We start from the raw sequence: 19,192 nt of genomic DNA, 5'->3' as shown, positions 1-19,192 counted from the left end.
CACACCCCTCCCTCCCTCCCTAGCCCTGTGCCCCCCACCTCCCCGCCATCCCCATCTGATGCCTCTCCCAGAAGCAGCTGGTACCTGCTCTCCTTGACGGCTCAGACTCCACAGGCCTCTCCCCCTCCACCTGTCTCCCGTCCATTAATCTTCCTTTCCCTCGCCTTGACTGGCGTCTGACAGCTCTGGGCTGAGAGACTCGCCAGGAATCTCTGGCGCTTTGCGGCTCGCTGAAGCTCCGGACGAAGACGCCGGCTCCCTGGCTGCAGCCTGTCAGGTTCGGAAGCTACAGGTTGTCTCAACCACGCGCATGGAGAAGAGAGGCGAGGCGGAAAACGTGAGATGGGGGGGGGGTGGAGGAGATGGGGGGCAGGGCCCCCCCACCCTGCACCCCTGGCTGCACCTGCCTCCTGAACATCCTGTTTGCTGCCCTCTGAGACATGGTCTATTTAATATGTTCAGCAGCCCCCAGCCCACTGGGCCCAAAGGCTTCTGCCATCTGCTTACGTCTGTTCCAGGGTAGGAAGGATGGCCCAATGGTTAGAGACCTCGCCTGGAACCTGGGAGACCTGTGTTCAAGTCTCTGCTCTCCCACAGATTCCTCAGGGGAGTCTCCCTGTGCCTCAGTTTCCCATCTATACACTCGGCATAATAGCCCTGCCCTGCCGCCCAGGGGGGGGTGGCGAGGAAAAATGGCCACCTCTGGAGTGAGTGTCAGGCCTGTGGGAAGGGGCAAGCTCGCTCAGCTGTGGCTGGCTGGCAAGGAGAGGAGCCCAACTGCTCTGCTGAAGGGAGAGGAGCCTGGAGCCTCCCTAGCGGGAAGGCAGGCCTGAGGCCCGGCTAGTGGGGTTGTCAGGGACTTGCTGGGGGGGTGGAGTGAAGCTGAGGCACCGGGTGCTTAGCTGAGGGGCAGGGGGGTGGGTCTGAGAGCCCAGAGGGCGAGTGGATTGACAGCCTCAGGGCGGCTGAGAACTAAGCCCAGGAGGGATAAAGGCTCCTTTATTCTGCGTTTGGGGATTGCGGCTTTGGACTCCGCCACCCCAGAAGTGGGGAGGGGGGGTTCAACGTTCATAGTGACCTGGCTGGAGGGCTGAGCCATAGGCTAGCAGAGTGGGCTAGAAACAGTGGGGAGGAAACTGAGGCAGAGCAGCTGCAGCACCAGGCCCTGCCCTGAGGAGCCGCATCCCCTCGAGGGGTGGGGCTCAGCGGCTGCTCACCCTGCCAACCAGGGAAGGTCTGTGGGGCAGAGCCCTGGGAAGCGAGTGAAGAGATGCGCACCCCAAGCTCATCCTTTGGCCAGTCGCCGCTTTCTCTCCCTCCAGCGCTGGCTCGGTTTGACCAGACGCCTTGAGGGGCAGATGAGTAAGCGGGTAGGGGGGGCCTATTCCTGGTTTAACCTGCTATAACCCAGCTCACCACACTCCACCCCCTGCCCCGCCCTGCATTGTACCTGGAAAGAGGCGATAGGAACAGCAGGGCCCACACGCCAGGCCTCTGGGAGCTGCAGCGTGGCCGCCTGTGACAAGCAGGGTTTAATAAACCCGACACATTGCTCGACTAACAAAGTGGGGAAGGTAGAGTCATAAACCGAACCACCCTGGCAACCACAATTGCTTTGCAGTTCCCCAATAGCTAATTAGGGACCTAATGAGGGGGAGAGTGGAGGAACCTGCCAGCGGTTCCCCCAGGGAAGGTGGGGGAGGCATGGCCGTGGTGCTGAGGCAGCACCTGCAGCCTGGGTAGCCCAGACTGAACTCTGGCACATTCTGCGACCACCTGTGACTGGATGCTGCTTTCACTGCTCCCTCCACTGGCCCTGGCTGCTAGGGCAGAGCCTGCAGCTTCCCTCCACCCTGCTGCTTCGGGCCCTTTGCACGACCTGTTCAAGGTTCTTTGTTTCCTCCCCAAACCCCACAGAGGGAAGGCCTCTGGATCTCCCTTCCCTGAGCCCGATTCTCCTCTCGGGCCGGTGGGAGTCGGTGTAACTCGGCTGCGGTCAATGGTGTTACAGTGGCAAAGGCAAGGGGAGGGAGGAGAAGCAGCTTTTCATTCTCCTCTGGCAACTGGCAGGTGCTGATCTCCAGGGTTCCAGCCTCACCCTCCTTACATGGGAATGGCCAGGCTGGGTCAGCCCAAGGGTTCCCTTAGCCCAGTGCCAGCCGCCTAGGGAATGAACAGAATGGGGCAATTTATTGAGTGATCCATCCCTTGTTGTCCACTCCCAGCTTCTGGGTTAGGGACACCCAGAGCATGGGGTTGTGTCCCTGACCATCTTGGCTACTAGCCATTGATGGACCTAAGTTCATAGAGGATATCTAATTCTTTCTTGAACCCAGTTATAGTTTTGGCCTTCACAACATCCCCTGGCAAGGAGTTCCACAGGTTCACTGTGCGTTGTGTGAAGAGGTACTGCCTTTTGTCTGTTTTAAACCAGCTGCCTGTTAATTTCATTGGGTGACCCCTGTTTTTTGTGTTATGTGAAGTAGTAAATAACACTTCCTTATTCACTTTCTCCACACCAGTCATGATTATATAGACCTCTGTCATATCCCCCCTTAGTCGTCTCTTTTCTGAGCTAACAGTCCCAGCCTTTTTCATCTCTCCTCCTATGGAAGCTGTTCCAGACCCCGCATCACTTTTGTTGCCCTTCTCTGTATCTTTTTCCACTCTAGTATCTGTTTTGAGATAGGGTGACTAGAACTGCACGCCGCATTCCAGGTGTGGGCAGACCAAGGATCTATATGGTGGCATTCTGATACTTCCTGTGTTCTCTCTCCCTGGACGCGGGGGCTGCTTTGCTGCCTCATGGGTGCTCAGAGGTGCTAACGCATCTCAGCTTGCCAAGCGCTGCAGGGAAACGAGATAGTAAAACATGGGCTGAACTGGGAGCACCCAGGTTGTTTCCAAATTGCCTTTAGTGAATCAATCTCTCTCTCACACACACACACACACACCCCTCCCTCCCTCCCTCCCTCCCTCTCTGGGTGCTGCCAACTTACAGGAGGCTGAGAAAGAGAAATCCTGCCTTGTGGTGGGGAACAGATCCTCCTTGGGAATGGGGGTGGCTCAGAGAGGGAGATTTTCACGTGCCCCGTGCTGGGGCTGTGTTGACTGACAGTCCCAGCTAGACAACGGGTCCTTGGCATATGGGAAACGAGTCACGCTGAGTCCAGGTCCTAGCTGACAGATGCCCTCCACTGGCAAGAAACACAACCCCTCTTCACCCCCTCCTTGGCTTCCTGGCCAAGGGCATGCAGGCTGAGTTGCCCTCCCCTATCCAGGTCGCTGCTGTGGGCAGGGCCTGCCATGCCCCTTAGGGCTGGCCCGTGGAGGAGCTGGCTCAGATACTTGCTCCTGGGCAGACAGGATTTGCTCCCCCAGGCGGTCGCATGGAGCAAGAGTAGCCATCGGCCCCTGCAGGGCTCTGGCCCTGTCTAGGTCCAACACGCTCTGATGAGCAACGTGTTGCGTTCATAACTAGGGCAGTTGTCCTAAGGGCTGAGAGCGAGCAGGGGAAGAGAGGAGGTCGCCGAGTCTATTCATGAAAAAGACAATGCGAGAGGAAAGAGCGACTCGGCTCGCAGCTTCTATTCACGTGCCTCACACTTCACTCCTCTGGAGCCTGGGGATAACGTACACGCGCACTGCTGGTGTGTGACGCTGCAGGAGATCCTGTGCTAGCCGCCGGGGGAGGAGCGCAGGTTCTGGGCTGGCTGGGGCGTTAGAGGGAAGTGGCAGGTTTCTGCACAGGCCCCAGATGCTTTGAATAGGCCTCTACCATGGGGCGAGGGAAAAGGGGCTGAATTTTCAGCTCTCCCCCAGGCAATGTGGCTGTAGGCTTGGAATTCACATTTCCTTATAGATACTGCAGTGACCTGGCAATTGCCTGCCACTCCCTCGGTTGGATGAGATCAGTGCTCAGCTGTGTGCTAGACCGTGTACTGCTAACAACAGATGGAGATTCTCCTTCAGCCACTGCTGGAGTCCTTAAAAAAGAAGAGCTGGAACACAGGGCTGTCGGAGGGAGCAGAGGACACTGAGAGGATGATAGGGGGAGCTGGTGAAGGCCCAGGAGAGCAGGCAGTGATTTGCCCCAGAGCCCATCCCATCCCCGCCTCTCCCCACCTGTGCTCAGCTCCTGCTCCCTGCGGGGGGTGCCAATGGCTGGGAAGCCCTGCTACCCAGCTCCCCACATCACCTGGATCCAGCAACGCCTCTGCCCCACATTCCCAACGGCTCCCCTGTCAGCTCCCACCTGCAGCGTCCTTGGCTCCCACTGCTGGCACCAGCAGCTACCACCTTGGAGGACGTGGGGCAGAAAAGAGACTGGCAGAAGCCCTGAAACGCTGTTCCAGCTCCTAAAAGAAGCACTGGAATGGTGTAGGGGAGTGTTCTGGCATGAGATGAGCGCAGCCTGTCGCCAGGGGGAAGGGGGCTGCGCCCTGGCAGATTTCTCTCTTCGCGGCTGTTGGAGCAGCCCTCGGAGGAGGATAGCGCGAGAGTAGGTTTGTCACTAGTCAGCTGACACCACTGCATGGATCTGCTTTGTGATGGGAAACGGGGCTGCTTTCGTGTGGGGAGGGAGTGTGCGTGTGACAGTGCAGAGGTGAATCTTCAAACTCAGCCCTTTGAGTAGCGAGACAAATTCAGCTGCACGAGGGACTGGGAGTTCCTGCGCTGTTAGGTATCGGAGCTCCCTGGCCTCTGCTGCTGGCTGACTGGTGGTGCTGGGGGCAGGACTCTGTTACCTTCCAACGCCTGAAAGCATTGGCACCCCTGTCACGTGACAGGGAAAGTGAGGCATGACTTGCCTAGGCCCTGAGAGGGAAACCGGGTCAAAGCCAGGGCTAGAATTCCTAGGGAACTGCCGGAGTGGCTCTGCCCTCTGGTCTGTCTAGTCCAGGATCCTGACTCCGATGGTGGCCTGTACCTGATGCTTCAATTCAGTGGGAGGAGCAAGATCCCCTGTACTGGGTATTATGGGATAAGCTGCCTGCCCCCCAAGAGCTAGTGGCTGGTTTAAGCCCTGAAGCAGGAGGGTTAGCTCCTTTCCCAAGCACTCGGTTTGTTCAAAATCTGTATTACTGCCCCTCGGCTGTTCTTGCTGTCCAGTCCTTTTTATAAATCCCACTAACCTCTTGGCTTACAGGAAACCTTGTGGCAATGGGTTCCACAGGCTAATCAGGCCTTGTGCGCAAAAGTATTTCCTTTCTAGCCTCCTTAAACGTGCTACCCTTCCCTGTCATTGAACGTCCCCCAGCTCTCGTGTTGAGAAGCTCTTCCTGGCTCCAGTAAAACTCGCCTCTTCCCTTCAGTCCTTTTGGCCTCTCTAGCTAAGCAGGTTCAATGAGCATCTCTCATCCATTTCCAGCGTGTGTAGAGAAGGCTAGGACTAGCCCAGATCAAAGCCTGGGCTCCTAACCCCCATGCAGTTTGCAAGGGCGGAGGGAGGTGTTGGAATCTCAAAGCAGCTCAAATACTGCAGACGTTTTGTACATCTCTATAATGGGCCCAGCCAGAACCACCCTGTGCTGGGGGCTGCTCATCACTCCGTGTTCTAGGCCGTGAACAGATACATAACAAACAAGAGGGAGAGAATTTCCGAATGAACGATTTATTCTCCGAGAATGTTACAAGTAATTTACAACGGGAGGCCAATGCCTTCTGCTTCTGTGCTTGCTTTGCCCAGGTTTCTGAGCCTCCCGGAGCCACGGCTGGGGCTGAACCCCAAGATCTAGCTACCTTCCAGCATTTCCCCTCATCCAGCTAGTGCAGCCGTAGTGTTATTTATTCAGGACACCTCCCTCGCCAGAACCCAGCTCAGGGCTACGTCGCCCCAGCCCAGCCCCCACATGGAGCAATTCTCCGCTGTTCAGCGTGAAGGGGAGGAAGCCCCACAGCAGGCAGTTGTAGACTGAGTAAACTGGGATCTGCAACTAGCCAGCGGGTTACACTCACCCCTACAATGGCTTCTCGGGGGGCCGAGCAAGCCGGTGAAAAACAGAAATACAAATACCCATAAACACAAAGGTTTGAAATACAAAGGGCCACAGGTTCTGCAAATCCAGGCGTGAATTAAAACAACAGCGACCTGGGTTTATGCTGAGCTACACAGACTCACGTGGATACAAACCTCAGCCCCTGGGTGGGGCAGTCCGGGGCTCTGTATTCATGCCGCAGGGGCTCTGGCCGTTGGAGGGCACAGCACATCCTGCTCGCAGGCCCGTGCTTTGGTCAGAAATAAATCTGGAGCTAGGCCAGGACCAGAGGATCTAGGAATTCTGCAGGGGTTTGAGATGGGGGCTGGTTCCCGATTTTGCAAGTGGCCCCCTGTTTATAATGGGCTGAACCAGAACTCTGGATCCAAATACGCCCGATCTTTGCATCCAGATTCAAAATTCGCGGCTGCAGCCCATGTCTAGTAAAACCAGATCAATAATACAGGCAGGCAGTATGTATGTGGGGGTAAAGTCTATCTAGTCTAGCTCCCCTTCCTTCCCCACTCGCGGAACCAGGACAACTTAAACTCTGGTCCCAGCGTTAGCTGCCCTCGTCTCTCCCCAGTTCTCACCTCCGTTCCGAGGAGGGAAGGTACAGCTCTGCAAGCAGCACTTAGCTCCCCGGGACTGTCGGTAACCACGGCTAAGAACAAACGGGCCAACGCTGCCCAAGTCGGCAACCTTTGGTCCTTAGATCTCTTAGACCTTAGATCTCTGGGGCAGGAGATTCTCCTTCTGGTGGCTTTGCCATCATTTAGGAGCCAGTGGAAATGATTCTCTAGTGCATTCATTGATCTGGAAAATGCCAGCATTCTAAGGGTATTTATTTCATAACAAGAGCCCCTCTCTCTTTTTATTTATTTCTGTGCAATGCTCAATGATCTCCTATGAGGCCCCATGAAACCTGCAGCTGCCTTGCGGGGGCGTTGATGTTGGCTGCGACACATTATCTGGTGAGCAGAGCCCTGGCTGGTAGGACACTGGGCTGTTTGCTGCCTTGTGATGTTATCCATAGCCAGTCTCTTTTTGAGTCTTAAGTTCTTCACCTTAATGACTTCATGTGGCGGTGAGTTCCACAGTCATTGTGAGAAAGGGGATTTCCTTTTATCCGTTTTGAATTTCCCACCTTTCAGTTTCATTGAGTGTCTCCTTGTTTCTGTATTATGAGACAGGGAGAACAGAAATTCCCCATCTACCGCCTCTGGAGCACCGCTGCCAGTTTAACCGCCTGCTGTCTGTGGAGTTGTATGGATTTTTTCCCCCCATCCAGTATCAGGGCTTCCTCCAAGGCTGGACACAGGAACCAAGCCCAACTGATGAGCTCAGAGAAGCAGTGGCACTCAAATTTTTATAGCTCTTCTGACAGTGCCACAGCCTAGAGGTGCTGGCAAACCCTCGGGAAAACAAGAGCGTCTATTTCGGGATCTGTGATCCCTGCCTGGGGCTGGCTGCCTCACCACCAGGCTGCAGGGGTGGGAACCAAGCCACGTCAGAGTGTCTAGGCACAAAGTGGGGGCTGGTTTGATCCCCCTAGATCACCTCCATGCTGGCCCCCTCAGTCTCTGTACGCGCTGGACTTTCCCTCACCCACATGTGCTCTGTGAGAGCCAGCGCTGGACATCGATGCAGATCGGATCTGGATTTTGAGCCCAGCATCCCCCAACCAGCCTCCCCTGTTCATGGGGTGCATCTATATACGGAGACGGGGGAGCCATGGAGCTGGGGAGGGGGAGGTCTACACCACACTGAAGTACAGCTCGTCCCCGTTGTCTCCCTTGCTCTGTGGTGGTGGCTGCTGTCGCTTGGGGAGAGCCATGTCACTCGCCGCCGGGGGCTGTTTACCTTCCTTGTGGTCCAGGGGCTGGGAGGTGGACGGCAGGGGCTCCCTCGCCAGGCTGTAGCTGGCCGTGGCCATGTACAGGCTGCGGGGCGGCAGCTCCCCCCCGCACTTGCACAGCCGCTTGAAGGCGGCCCGGAACTTCTGGGACATGAGGTTGTAGATGACAGGGTTGATGGCGCTGTTGGCGTAGACGCAGAGCCGGCAGAAGAGGACGAACCATGGGTTCAGGAAGGGGTTGTCCATGAAGGAGTTCACCAGCACCAGCGTCCGGTAGGGCATCCAGAGCAGGGCGAAAAGGATAACCACCACCGCCAGCATCTTGGTGACCTGCAGAGGGGACACGGTGGGGAGGCCTAGAGGGTCGCCATGGGGACAATTCACCTCCCATGGAGACCAACTCCCAGACCCCAGTCTCACCACAAAGCCCGTGGGCCGGCAGCCCCAGCCCAGTTGACTTGCCGCAGCCGAAGCACTGTCTGGGCAGGTCCCCGTAGTCACAGTCACCAGGGTCAGGCCTGGAGCCACGTCACACCCTCTCCCACCCGGCCCGTGGCTATCGGGCCAGCAGGGCCTGCTGGCTCAAAGCTGTGAGGGCAGGGAAGGACAGGGGTGGGATTCAACGTCCTCCCCTGGCTTCATGTTGCCTGGGGATCTGCCGGAGCAGGGCCGCGAGCTTTGCACTGACTGCTCGGCACCCGGCTTGCTGTCTGCAGCCGGTGCTCCTGCTTTCACAGAGCCGTGAGGTGGGAACCCAGCCAGGCATCCCTGAATGTCCCCGTGCCAAGGCATGGGGGCCCTGCCTGAATCCGGCAGGCTGAGCAAGCTGCCTCCTCCGGTCTCCCACAGGTTCACAGCAGGGGGGAATTAAGCAGGGCTGGAAACTGACAGCCCCCTCTGAGCATCCCTGGGAGCTCTCTGGAGGCAGCTGGGAGGGAGCCCCCCCCCCCCCCCCCCAGCCAGTGACCAGAGGGCTGGGCTATAATCAGAGCTTGGCTGAGGAGCTGGGGGGTGTCTCACCTAGAGTGGGGAAGCAGACCTGCCAGCTACACCAGCACCATCGCTAGGACAGAGCAGCACTGCCTCCAGGATAGGCAGCTCCGGGACTGGATCGGACCGGACAGGAGCACTGGGGCGGGGGGTGGATTGGCTGAAGTGTCTCTTGACGCTATGAGCTACTGAAATCAGCCCGACACAGGGAGGGCCAAGCGAAGGCTGGTTTCCTGTGGCTCGCTCCCAGACAGCCACAGGTTCTACTCCCAGGGTAGCTCTGCAGGCGTTAGGGCAGGGGAGGGCAAACTACGGCCCACGGGATTGCCAGTCCCGTGGAGCAGGGAGGCTAAGGCAGGCTCCCTGCCTGCCCTGGCCCCCGTGCCGCTCCCTGAAGCGGCCAGCACCACATCCCTGCGGCCTCTGGGCGGGGGGCAGAGGGCTCCGTGTGCTGCCCTTGCCTGCAGGCACCGCCCCCCGCAGCTCCCATTGGCCGGGAACAGGAACCACAGCCAATGGGAGCTTCGGGGGAGGTACCCACAGGTGAGGGCAGTGCGCGGTGTAGCCGACTGCCCCACCCCACCTCCAGGAGCCACTGCAGGACATGCTGGCCACTTCTGGGAGCGGCGCAGGGACAGGGCAGATAGGGAGCCTGCCTTGGCCCCACTGCACACCACTGCCACCCCAGAGCTGCTTGAAGTAAGTGGCACCAGGCCAGAGCCCACACCCCGAAAAACTCCTCCCACCCAGATGTGGCCCTTGGGCCAAATAGTTTGCCCACCCCTGCATTAGGGGCTGGACGGAGCAGAGTTGTGATCTGGGGGTCAGTGATCCCCTGAAAATCCATCTTTCCCCGAGCATGTGCTGGGCAAAACCCAGCTGAGAGCCTGGCAGCCCCCAGCCTGACTGCCCAGCGCAGCCAGGACCAGGCCAAATCAGCGAGAGCCGGTAGCACACGGGAGCCAACGCCAATCTCATGGCCCCTGCTTCTCACAGCCCCTTGTTTCCTCGGCTTCTCTTCTCCACGTTGAGCGCCTGGGAAATGGAGTGTTCAGGGAGGTGAAGGGTTAATATCCAGGGCTGGTGTGTGGGCAGGATCTGGTCCAGGGTCCCCACCCTCACCCCTGCTTTGCCAGAATGATCCACATTCCTGAGCTGCAGCACTCTTTATTAGTCCAGTCCCCGAAACCCACCCTACCCTACATTCCCACCTCCCCTAAACTCCTGCCTGTGCCCCTCAATCCTGCCCTGCAGCCCCCTGCTAGCCCAGCCCTGGGCTCCGCCCCCCCCCAGCTTTGCCGGTGCCCTTCAGTCCTGACCCATAGCCCCTGCTAGCCCAGCCCTGGGCTCCGCCCCCCCCCCCCCAGCTTTGCCGGTGCCCTTCAGTCCTGACCCATAGCCCCTGCTCGCCCAGCCCAGGGCTCCCCCCCCACAGCTTTGCCAGTGCCCCTCAGTCCTGACCCATAGCCCCTGCTCGCCCAGCCCTGGGCTCCCCCCCCCCAGCTTTGCCAGTGCCCCTCAGTCCTGACCCATAGCCCCTGCTCGCCCAGCCCTGGGCTCCCCCCCCCCCAGCTTTGCCGGTGCCCTTCAGTCCTGACCCATAGCCCCTGCTAGCCCAGCCCTGGGCTCCCCCCCCACAGCTTTGCCAGTGCCCCTCAGTCCTGACCCATAGCCCCTGCTCGCCCAGCCCTGGGCCCCCCCCCCCCCCAGCTTTGCCGGTGCCCTTCAGTCCTGACCCATAGCCCCTGCTAGCCCAGCCCTGGGCTCCCCCCCTCACAGCTTTGCCAGTGCCCCTCAGTCCTGACCCATAGCCCCTGCTAGCCCAGCCCTGGGCTCCCCCCCCACAGCTTTGCCAGTGCCCCTCAGTCCTGACCCATAGCCCCTGCTCGCCCAGCCCTGGGCTCCCCGCCCCCCCCAGCTTTGCCGGTGCCCTTCAGTCCTGACCCATAGCCCCTGCTAGCCCAGCCCTTGGCTCCCCCCCCACAGCTTTGCCAGTGCCCCTCAGTCCTGACCCATAGCCCCTGCTCGCCCAGCCCTGGGCTCCCCCCCCACAGCTTTGCCAGTGCCCCTCAGTCCTGACCCATAGCCCCTGCTCGCCCAGCCCTGGGCTCCCCCCCCCCACAGCTTTGCCAGTGCCCCTCAATCCTGCCCTGCAGCCCCCTGCTAGCCCAGCCCAGGGCTCCCCCCCACAGCTTTGCCGGTGCCCTTCAGTCCTGACCCATAGCCCCTGCTCGCCCAGCCCTGGGCTCCCCCCCCCAGCTTTGCCAGTGCCCCTCAGTCCTGACCCATAGCCCCTGCTCGCCCAGCCCTGGGCTCCCCCCCCACAGCTTTGCCAGTGCCCCTCAGTCCTGACCCATAGCCCTGCTAGCCCAGCCCTGGGCTCCCCCCCACAGCTTTGCCAGTGCCCCTCAGTCCTGACCCATAGCCCCTGCTAGCCCAGCCCAGGGCTCCACCCCCACAGCTTTGCCAGTGCCCCTCAATCCTGCCCTGCAGCCCCCTGCTCGCCCAGCCCTGGGCTCCTCCGTCTCTCCCACACATGCTTTTGCTAGTGCATTTGTGTCCTGATTTGTAAAAATCCTCCAATCATCCGCTTCCCTAGAACAAGTCTATGAGGTGCCGGTTTATTTCAGCCCTTTTTCGCAACATCCCCCATGGTCTTAATGTTATTCATGGGCTCCAGAAAGACAATCCCATCTCGGAGAATGATTAAATCCCTGTGGCACACCGGCCTGGATTCGCTCACTATTCATTGCGTCGGGCCCGAATAATTTCCTGTCGGCCACAGTTAGGTTATCAGAGATGCGCGTCTCCCATTAGCAGTTCTGATGGCTTATTTATACTGAGTGGCGTCACAGGGGAGGGAGAGAGAGCAGAGCAGAGCCCACATGTGGGGTTCGAAAGAGAACTGGAGAAGTTCATGGAGGATAGAGCCATCAATGGCTATTAGCCAGGATGGGCAGGGACACAGCGCCATATTCTGCATCTCCCCAGCCTCTGACTGTCAGAAGCTAGGACTGGACGACAGAGGATGCATCACACGATTGTTGCCCTGTTCTGGTCATTCCCTCTGAAGCACCTGGCACTGGCCACTGTTGGAAGACAGGACACTGGGCTAGATGGACCATTGCTCTGAGCCAGTCTGGCCATTCTTATGTGGAACATCTGTGTCTTCTGCTGAGGTGGTGACAGCCCCTCCCCACAGTACGTTCTTAGTAGGAAGGACTCTTCTGTATTCCTGGCTCTGACGTTGTCCAGTGGCGGCCCCTAGACATAGCCACAGGGTTGGTATGTGAGAACATCTGAGGTGATTCCCCGCACCGGGCATCCTGCTATGTCAGGCCATATGCTGTGGGACCAGAGCTGGCCGGGGAAGACCACGTTGAGAACAGACCCAGCAGGGCTGGCCTTGTGTAGCCCATAGGGAAGGAGCCCTCTGGGGTCCGCCGAGGCCTTGCAAACTCCAGCGTTCCCCAGCACTTTCCGATTGTTGGTAGGTGAGGACCCGAGACCTGATCCTGCCACCCTGAGCACCCAGGACTGCTCAGGGACTTCCAGGCAGGTTCAGGACTCTAGCACGGAATCACTAGCTGATTTTAAAGCAGGGCTCATGATCAGACATCGGACGCAGGCGCAACCACGCAGGGCAGCTGACTCTGCTCCCCCCACCCTCTGAATCGACACCTGCCTGTGCTACTGACAAGCAGCCTTCGGTCCCAGCTGCACGGGGTGAGAGCTGGAGCCCAGTGGCCCTTGTCTGGTGGGGGCCGCTCACTAGCTAGGTGGTGACTCCAGCATCTCTGGCTGGGGGTGATGACGGTGAAGCCGGGTGCTCTGTCACTGGGCTGGGCTTGCAGCATTGCCAGTTAGAAAAACACCCGCTCCTTTGCTTTGTCACCTGCGTTCGACTGATCTGGTCATCGCTGAGGACGAAGAACTGTCGAGGTTCAGCCCGTCATTGACAGGGGCCCTTTGCGTCTCTGTATCAATGCAGGCAAGGTCAAAAGCAGCAGGCTCACGGCAAAACATGGGGGTTTGTCAAAGCTGCTTCTTTGCCAGAAGAAGAGTTGCTTCTAAAGCCGCTCGTGGGGCTTTCGTTCCCCCCAAGGCACCTGGGAGCTTGTAACTTGATTTTTAAGCACACTAGGTGCGTAGCTCGTGTGCATCAGATAATTGCACGTGCAAATGCTCATAGCCTCTTGTGCATGGAGTCACTGGATCTGTCTGTGCAATTGTGTCAGCAAAGCAGGCATGCAAATGTGCAACTCACTTTCTTGGGCAATTGCACGTTTAAAAATCAACCCCTGAATATGCAGCTCTGGGCACTGGAAAATGGGCCCTAGCAGGCATGGAAAATCCATTAACTGCCTCCTGGAGGTGGGGAAGGCAAAAGCCATGGACGCGTCTCTGAAGGGTGCTAGCACCCAGGAGGGAGAACCAATTAGGGCAGGGGTCGGCAACCTTTCAGAAATGGTGTGCCAAGTCTTCATTTATTCATTCTAATTTAAGGTTTCGCCTGCCAGTGATACATCTTAACGTTTTTAGAAGGTCTCTTTCTATAAGTCTATAATATATAACTAAACTATTGTTGTATGTAAAGTAAATAAAGATTTTACAATGTTTAAGAAGCTTCATTTAAAATTAAATTAAAATGCAGAGCCCCCCCGGACCGGTGGCCAGGATCCAGGCAGTGAGAGTGCCACTGAAAATCAGCTCGCGTGCCGCCTTCGGCACGCGTGCCATAGGTTGCCTACCCCTGAATTAGGGATTGGCCCAAGAAACTAGACTGACTCTGAGGTGTGACTGGAGGATAGAAACATTTAGGAAGCTTTGTGACAGTGAAATCTCCTAGGGAACCATCTCCCCCGAGGAGGGATGGGAGCCCTATGGCTCGGAACATTTCAAACTGGAGCAGCCGGAGACCTGGCTGATAGACGTGCTCCAGCCAGGGGCTGGTGCTTGAGGAGTAAATGACCTAATGGGTCCTGTCTCCGCCACTCTTCACAGACCATTGCATACGCTTCCTGCCCCTGGTCCGGCTCCCTGCCTGCTGCCTGGGTGCCACCCTCAGCATTTCGCTGGCCGCTCCCCTAGTCCTGCCCACCTGGGTTACAAATTGGGTAGCTGGGCATTATTAACAGGAGCAGAAACTCAAGCTGGCCCTTGCATGCCGACTGTCCCCTGCTCATTGCACACGCACACACCGGCCTGTCACACACGCACACCCCGGCCTGTCACACACACACACACACACACACACACACACACACACACACACACACACACCGGCCTGTCAGACACACACACACACACACCCCGGCCTGTCACACACACACCGGCCTGTCAGACACACACACACACACACACACACACCGGCCTGTCAGACACACACACTCACCTCCCTCCTAAGTTTAACTGCAGAAAAGAAGCATTTGTTCAGTTGCCTCGTTGGGCCCTTTGGCTCGGCTGCACTGGGCCGTCCGGGAACTGGCCAGGCTGTCCCTGGAGGCGGTGGTATTTGACCCAGGATTTACTGGGAAGCTGTCCCAACTCAGATTTACAGCCCCCTCCAGGCCACAGCAGCAGCATCAGGCCCAGGGTAAGTTTCTGGCCCGTCTGCTGGCTCTGAGCAGAGTGCAGTTCAGTGGGTGGTGGCCAGAGGGGGTGGGGTGTGGATGTGGGGGGGTGTCAGGGCACCAGTGTAAATCAAGTCATGTCATTAACTTCACCATGGGCTTGACCCTGCGTGCCTATACCAAGGGAGGCTGGGGTGATGGGCAGAGAGGGCAGAGTCCTAAACCAAGGGTCCTGTGGTCACTAAACCATGGTCCTGTGTCCTGTGGTCACTAGGGCAGAGGTCCACAGAACTGTGGGGCGAGCCCCCCCAGGGGGCACGGAGGGGCCCAGGCCAGCCCCCATGGGTGAGGAGGGAGGGAGGGCCACCCAGCTCCTGGCCCCAGCCCCAGCTGCTGGTCCGGCTGCCAGGCCATGTCGCTCCCGGCCTTACCCCCAGCTCTGGCCCCAGTCTCGACCTCCTTACCTCTGTCTGCATCTCCCCTCCCCCCGCCCCCATGAGCCATGGCCCCACTCCCGGCCCAGTTCTGGGGGGGGGGGGCGCAGACAGAGGTAAGGGGGAGCATGAGGTAAAAAGTTTGAGGACTACTGCACTAGGACCCAGCTGTTCCCCAGAGCAGGGGATGCCACGTTTCCACTCCTGCCTCCTTTATCCCAGCACTTGCCATCTTCCCCTTTGGTCCCCCGAAAGTCTGACACTCGGCCACCTGCCTGTAATGTCCCCCTGGCTTAATACCCACGCCTGTCTGCCTCCAGGTCCCTGGGCATGGGGGTGGGGAAGGCTGAGCCATGGTGGCATTAGGAGGATGCTGTCAGACAAAGGACAGTTGCTGGGAGTTTGCCCCATTACCTGCCCCCACCCCATGTCCAGCCCCTCAGAGTCCATCACTGTCACCAGTGTAAAGCGAGATGTGCCCCCTCCCTCATCCCCAAGGCTCAGCATGCGGTGTGGGGCATGCACTTTGCCTGGGGAGTTGGAAATTCCCGCCGTGCAGGGCCCAGCATAAGGCCAATGCCTGTGGCTTAAGGAGGGCAGAGTCTGGCACCGGACTGGGAGGCCTTGTGCTGGACTCCTCCAGAGGGCTGCTCTTCCCCCTGAGAGTCCAGCCAAACCGGTTCCCTTCCTGTGGCTTCTGTGCTCAACTAGACCCTCTGGGGTGGCTGGGCATGTCCGTCAGCATGGAGGGCGCCTCCCAGCCATCTCAGCCTGGCAGTACTGAGCAGCGTCTTCCTTCTTTAAATAAAGATCCTCAGGTCACCTTTCCAGGGGGCCACCACCCCACAGTTTGCTAGAGCCTCCATTTTGCATGCACACCGTGCGGTTTTCCCCAGGCAGCATTTACCAGGCGTGGGTCAGGAGGCCCTGCTGTGAACCTGGCTACGCTCGCTGGGCACAGAGCCACTGGGGAGATCTCCATACCTGCTTCCGGGAGGACAGAGCCCCTCTGGTCCTGGAGCGGCTGCTGGGCTTGCTCTCCCGTGTGTCCACTCCGTTCTTCTCCTTCCCGCTCCTCTCTCTCCAGGGCTCAGCGGTGGCCTCAGCTTGGTCGGGGATGGGGCTGGCGAAGAGGATTCTCCCGATCAGCCCGTACAGCATGGTGGCCACAAACAAGGGGGTGACAAAGAAGAGGGCAAAGTCGAGCAGGTAGATGGGCAGATAGAGGTTGCGGGACACTTTGTAGCCACACTCCAGGTGCTGACTCTTGTTGACATTGATGTCGACCAGGAAGAACCAGAGCATGCAGTAGATGGAGGTGCAGATCCAAACGAAGGCAATGATGCGCTTGGCCCGGGATACCGTGCACATGGTGTGGGCGCGCATTGGGTGGCAAATGGCGATGTACCTGGGGACAGGAAGCATAGAGCCATGACACTGGCCAGGAGGAAAGAGCTAGGCAGGCAGGGTGGGGCAGAGACGACTCGTGGCAGGCAGGAAGGGGACACAGAGGCCTTCTACAGCAGACTCAGCTGGTGCCACCTGCATGTTCACACTGGTCCTCAGAGACTTGAACACTACAAGCTAGAGCGGCAGCATGGGCTAGCAGACAGGGCACTGGACTGGGAGTCAGGAGATTCCTGGCTCTGCCGGCAGACCTCAGGCAAGTCATTTACTTGGAGTGCTCCTTTGCCTGTCTTGTTTATTTTGCATCACCAGTGCTGGAAGTGGGGAGACCAAGGGGCTATGCCCCCCCCACACACACACTTTTGACAAAAGAAACATAACTGCAGAATTCCCCCTCCTCCCCCCCCCCCGAATAATAGATTCTGCCTGGGAGGTGCTGCAATTACACTTTTCACCCACCAGGGGCTGCTGTGGGCACCAGAAGAGAGGGCAGCTGGCGGAGCAGACAACCACGGAAAAGGAAGGGGCCCTTTGGCCTTGGCCCCCCCCCCACTTCTACAACAGTTCCAGTCCCTTGTTTTGAATATAAGCTCTTTGGGGGAGGGACCTGTCTCTTACTATGTATTTTTGTTAGAGCACCCAGCACCATGGCCCCCTGATCTAGGGCCGAGCCTCTAGGCACTACTGCTATACAAATACCAGAGACGACCCTTTTAGCTGCTGGAGCCATTAAAGGTGTGCTAAATGAAGTGTGTGTGGCGGGGGGGTAGCTCCCTTTTATAGACACCCAACCAGCCAGTTAGCTATAAAGTCCCTCTTGGTGGCTGTTCTCTGCTTGCTTTACCCTGTAAAGGGTTAACAAAGTCCCCCAGGTAAAGGAAAGGGAGTGAGCACCTGACCAAAAGAGCCAATGGGAAGTCTAGAACTTTTTAAAAATGGGGGGGGGGAAGCTTTCCCTTTGTGTCTCAGTTGTTCTCTCTGGGCTGAAGAGACAGGGGCAGCAGGAATGCTGTGTAAAGTTTGAACCAGGTATGAAAAATTATCTTCCATGCCTAGAAGGATTCATTGGGACAGGGAATGTTTAGATAGATGTGATCAGGTTTATTTCTTTATTTTAGCTTGTGGATTCCTCTGTGCTAAGCTCAGGTATTTTTGTTTTTCTTTTGTAACCTTAAGCTGGACCCCAAGGAGCCATTTCTGGTGTTTAACTCCTTTTCAGTTGCTTTATAAAATCTAGCAATAGCCTGATTTTCCAGATGTTTCCTTTCTTCCTTTTTAATAAAATTAACCTTTTTTAAAAACCGGATTGGTTTTGTGTCTGAAAAGGTTTGTGCATGTTTTTCAATCAGCTGGTGGTAACAGCTGGGTTTCCCTCTTGTTTGTTTTCTTTCTCAGCTTCCCTGAGGGAAGGGTGGAAAAGCCGAGGGGCCTCAGGGAAAAGTTCCCAATTGAGTTTTTCCAGGGTTTGCAAGAGGCAGTTTTTTCACTTGGGTGGTGGCAGCGTTTACCAAACCAAAGTCAGAAAAAAGTTGTTACCTTGGGAGTTTAATACAAGCCTGTAGTGGCCAGTATTAATTTTTAGAAGCCTTGACAAAAGGCTTACAGCTGGACTTTCCCGCCCCCTCGGCCCAATGGAAAGAGCTCCCTGAAATGCCCCTGCTGCACCATTTGAATCACATTCAGCTACAAAATAACAAAGGCCATGAGCAGAGCACAGGGTTGCTGGGGGAAGGTTTCCTTGGCACTTATTAAAAAGCGATCTATACGCTGATCTTTCCTCACCAGGACCTGGCAGTCATGTGAGAAGAGCAAGGCTGATTTGGAGTCGGGCTAACTCCAGCCCCATGGAGGGGTGTGGTGGGGGGGAGGCCTGGCCTTTTGTGTGCTAACTCCTGCTTGTGCATGCTCTCTCTCATGCCAGCCTGCCCGTTCTGGCACTGTGCTCCGGGCAGTCGGATTTGCGCGCACGAAACCCATGCGTCCCAATGGACAAAGAAAGACCCTAGCCATTGGGACGGGGGGCACCGTTCAGTGTCTAGTGACTGATTCCCCTTTGACCCGGGCTGGGAACGACTAGAGTTGCTACCACTCACTGGTGGGTGAGCAGCCTCTGAGAGGCCGGGGTGAACTGGGTCTAGTTAACATTAGTGCTAACTGACTCCCTTCCAGGGTGTCTCACCAGAGAGGCCAAGAACGGAATAGGCACCAGAGACAGAACTACTGTCACATCCCTAGAGGGGGTCTGTCTGCATGAGGGCGAGGGGTAGGGAGTGGCTTAGGGGAAGCTTGCCCTGCCTTGCGGGCAGAGGGCTCTGGCCCCCAGGGCTGCCAATCCAGCACCAAGAGCAAAGGGGCAGGCCGCGTCCTCTCCCACCTCTCCACGGTGAAGGCCGTGATGGAGCAGGAGGAGACGTTGATGCCCAGATACTGGAAGTAGGTTATCCCAAGGCAGCCAGCGTGCCCATAGATCCACATCCCCGCCAGGCTGTCCGAGATGTTGGGCAAGCCAGCAGCCACCAGGACCATCAGATCGGCCACTGCCAGGCTAACCAGGTAGCAGTTGGTGGGCGTCTTCATCTCCCGGGTGGTGAGGACCACCAGCACCACCATGATGTTGCCCACAATCCCCACCCCGCAGATCACCAGCACCAGGAAGACCGAGATGGCTTTGTATTCGATCACGTCGAAGACAGTGTCACTGCTGGCCAGGGAGATGTTTGTGGGGCTGTCGAACTTGCTGCTGTTCTCCATGGCTGCGGGCAGGTAGGAGGCCGGAGCCAGCACCGCTGCCTTCCCAGGTGCTTCCAGATGGTGCAGCTCTATAGAGAACTGGAAGGGGCAGGTCGGTGTCCCCAGACACCAAGACACGGTCTTTGGCCTTCGGCCCCAGCCGGACGCTTGGAAGCTTCGTCAGACCAAACCGGCTCAGCTTCGTTTGCTGCAGGAAAAGCA

General features: G+C 57.7%; 1 protein-coding gene across 1 annotated transcript; it reads right to left on the bottom strand.

Moving 5' to 3' along the window:
* Positions 1-7,734: 7,734 nt before the first annotated feature.
* LOC135888969 (thyrotropin-releasing hormone receptor-like) lies at positions 7,735-18,991 on the bottom strand. Its single transcript, XM_065416780.1, has 3 exons — positions 18,615-18,991; positions 15,818-16,241; positions 7,735-8,166 (listed from the first exon to the last, which is right to left on the bottom strand). The coding sequence occupies exons 1-3, from the start codon at positions 18,989-18,991 to the stop codon at positions 7,735-7,737; spliced, it is 1,233 nt and encodes a 410-aa protein (XP_065272852.1).
* Between the last annotated feature and the right edge of the window lie 201 nt (positions 18,992-19,192).

This window comes from Emys orbicularis, chromosome 14, assembly GCF_028017835.1.
Source record: "Emys orbicularis isolate rEmyOrb1 chromosome 14, rEmyOrb1.hap1, whole genome shotgun sequence".
Taxonomy (NCBI): domain Eukaryota; kingdom Metazoa; phylum Chordata; order Testudines; family Emydidae; genus Emys; species Emys orbicularis.
Note: the sequence above shows the minus strand (reverse complement) of the source record. Positions and strands in the feature narration are given on the sequence as shown.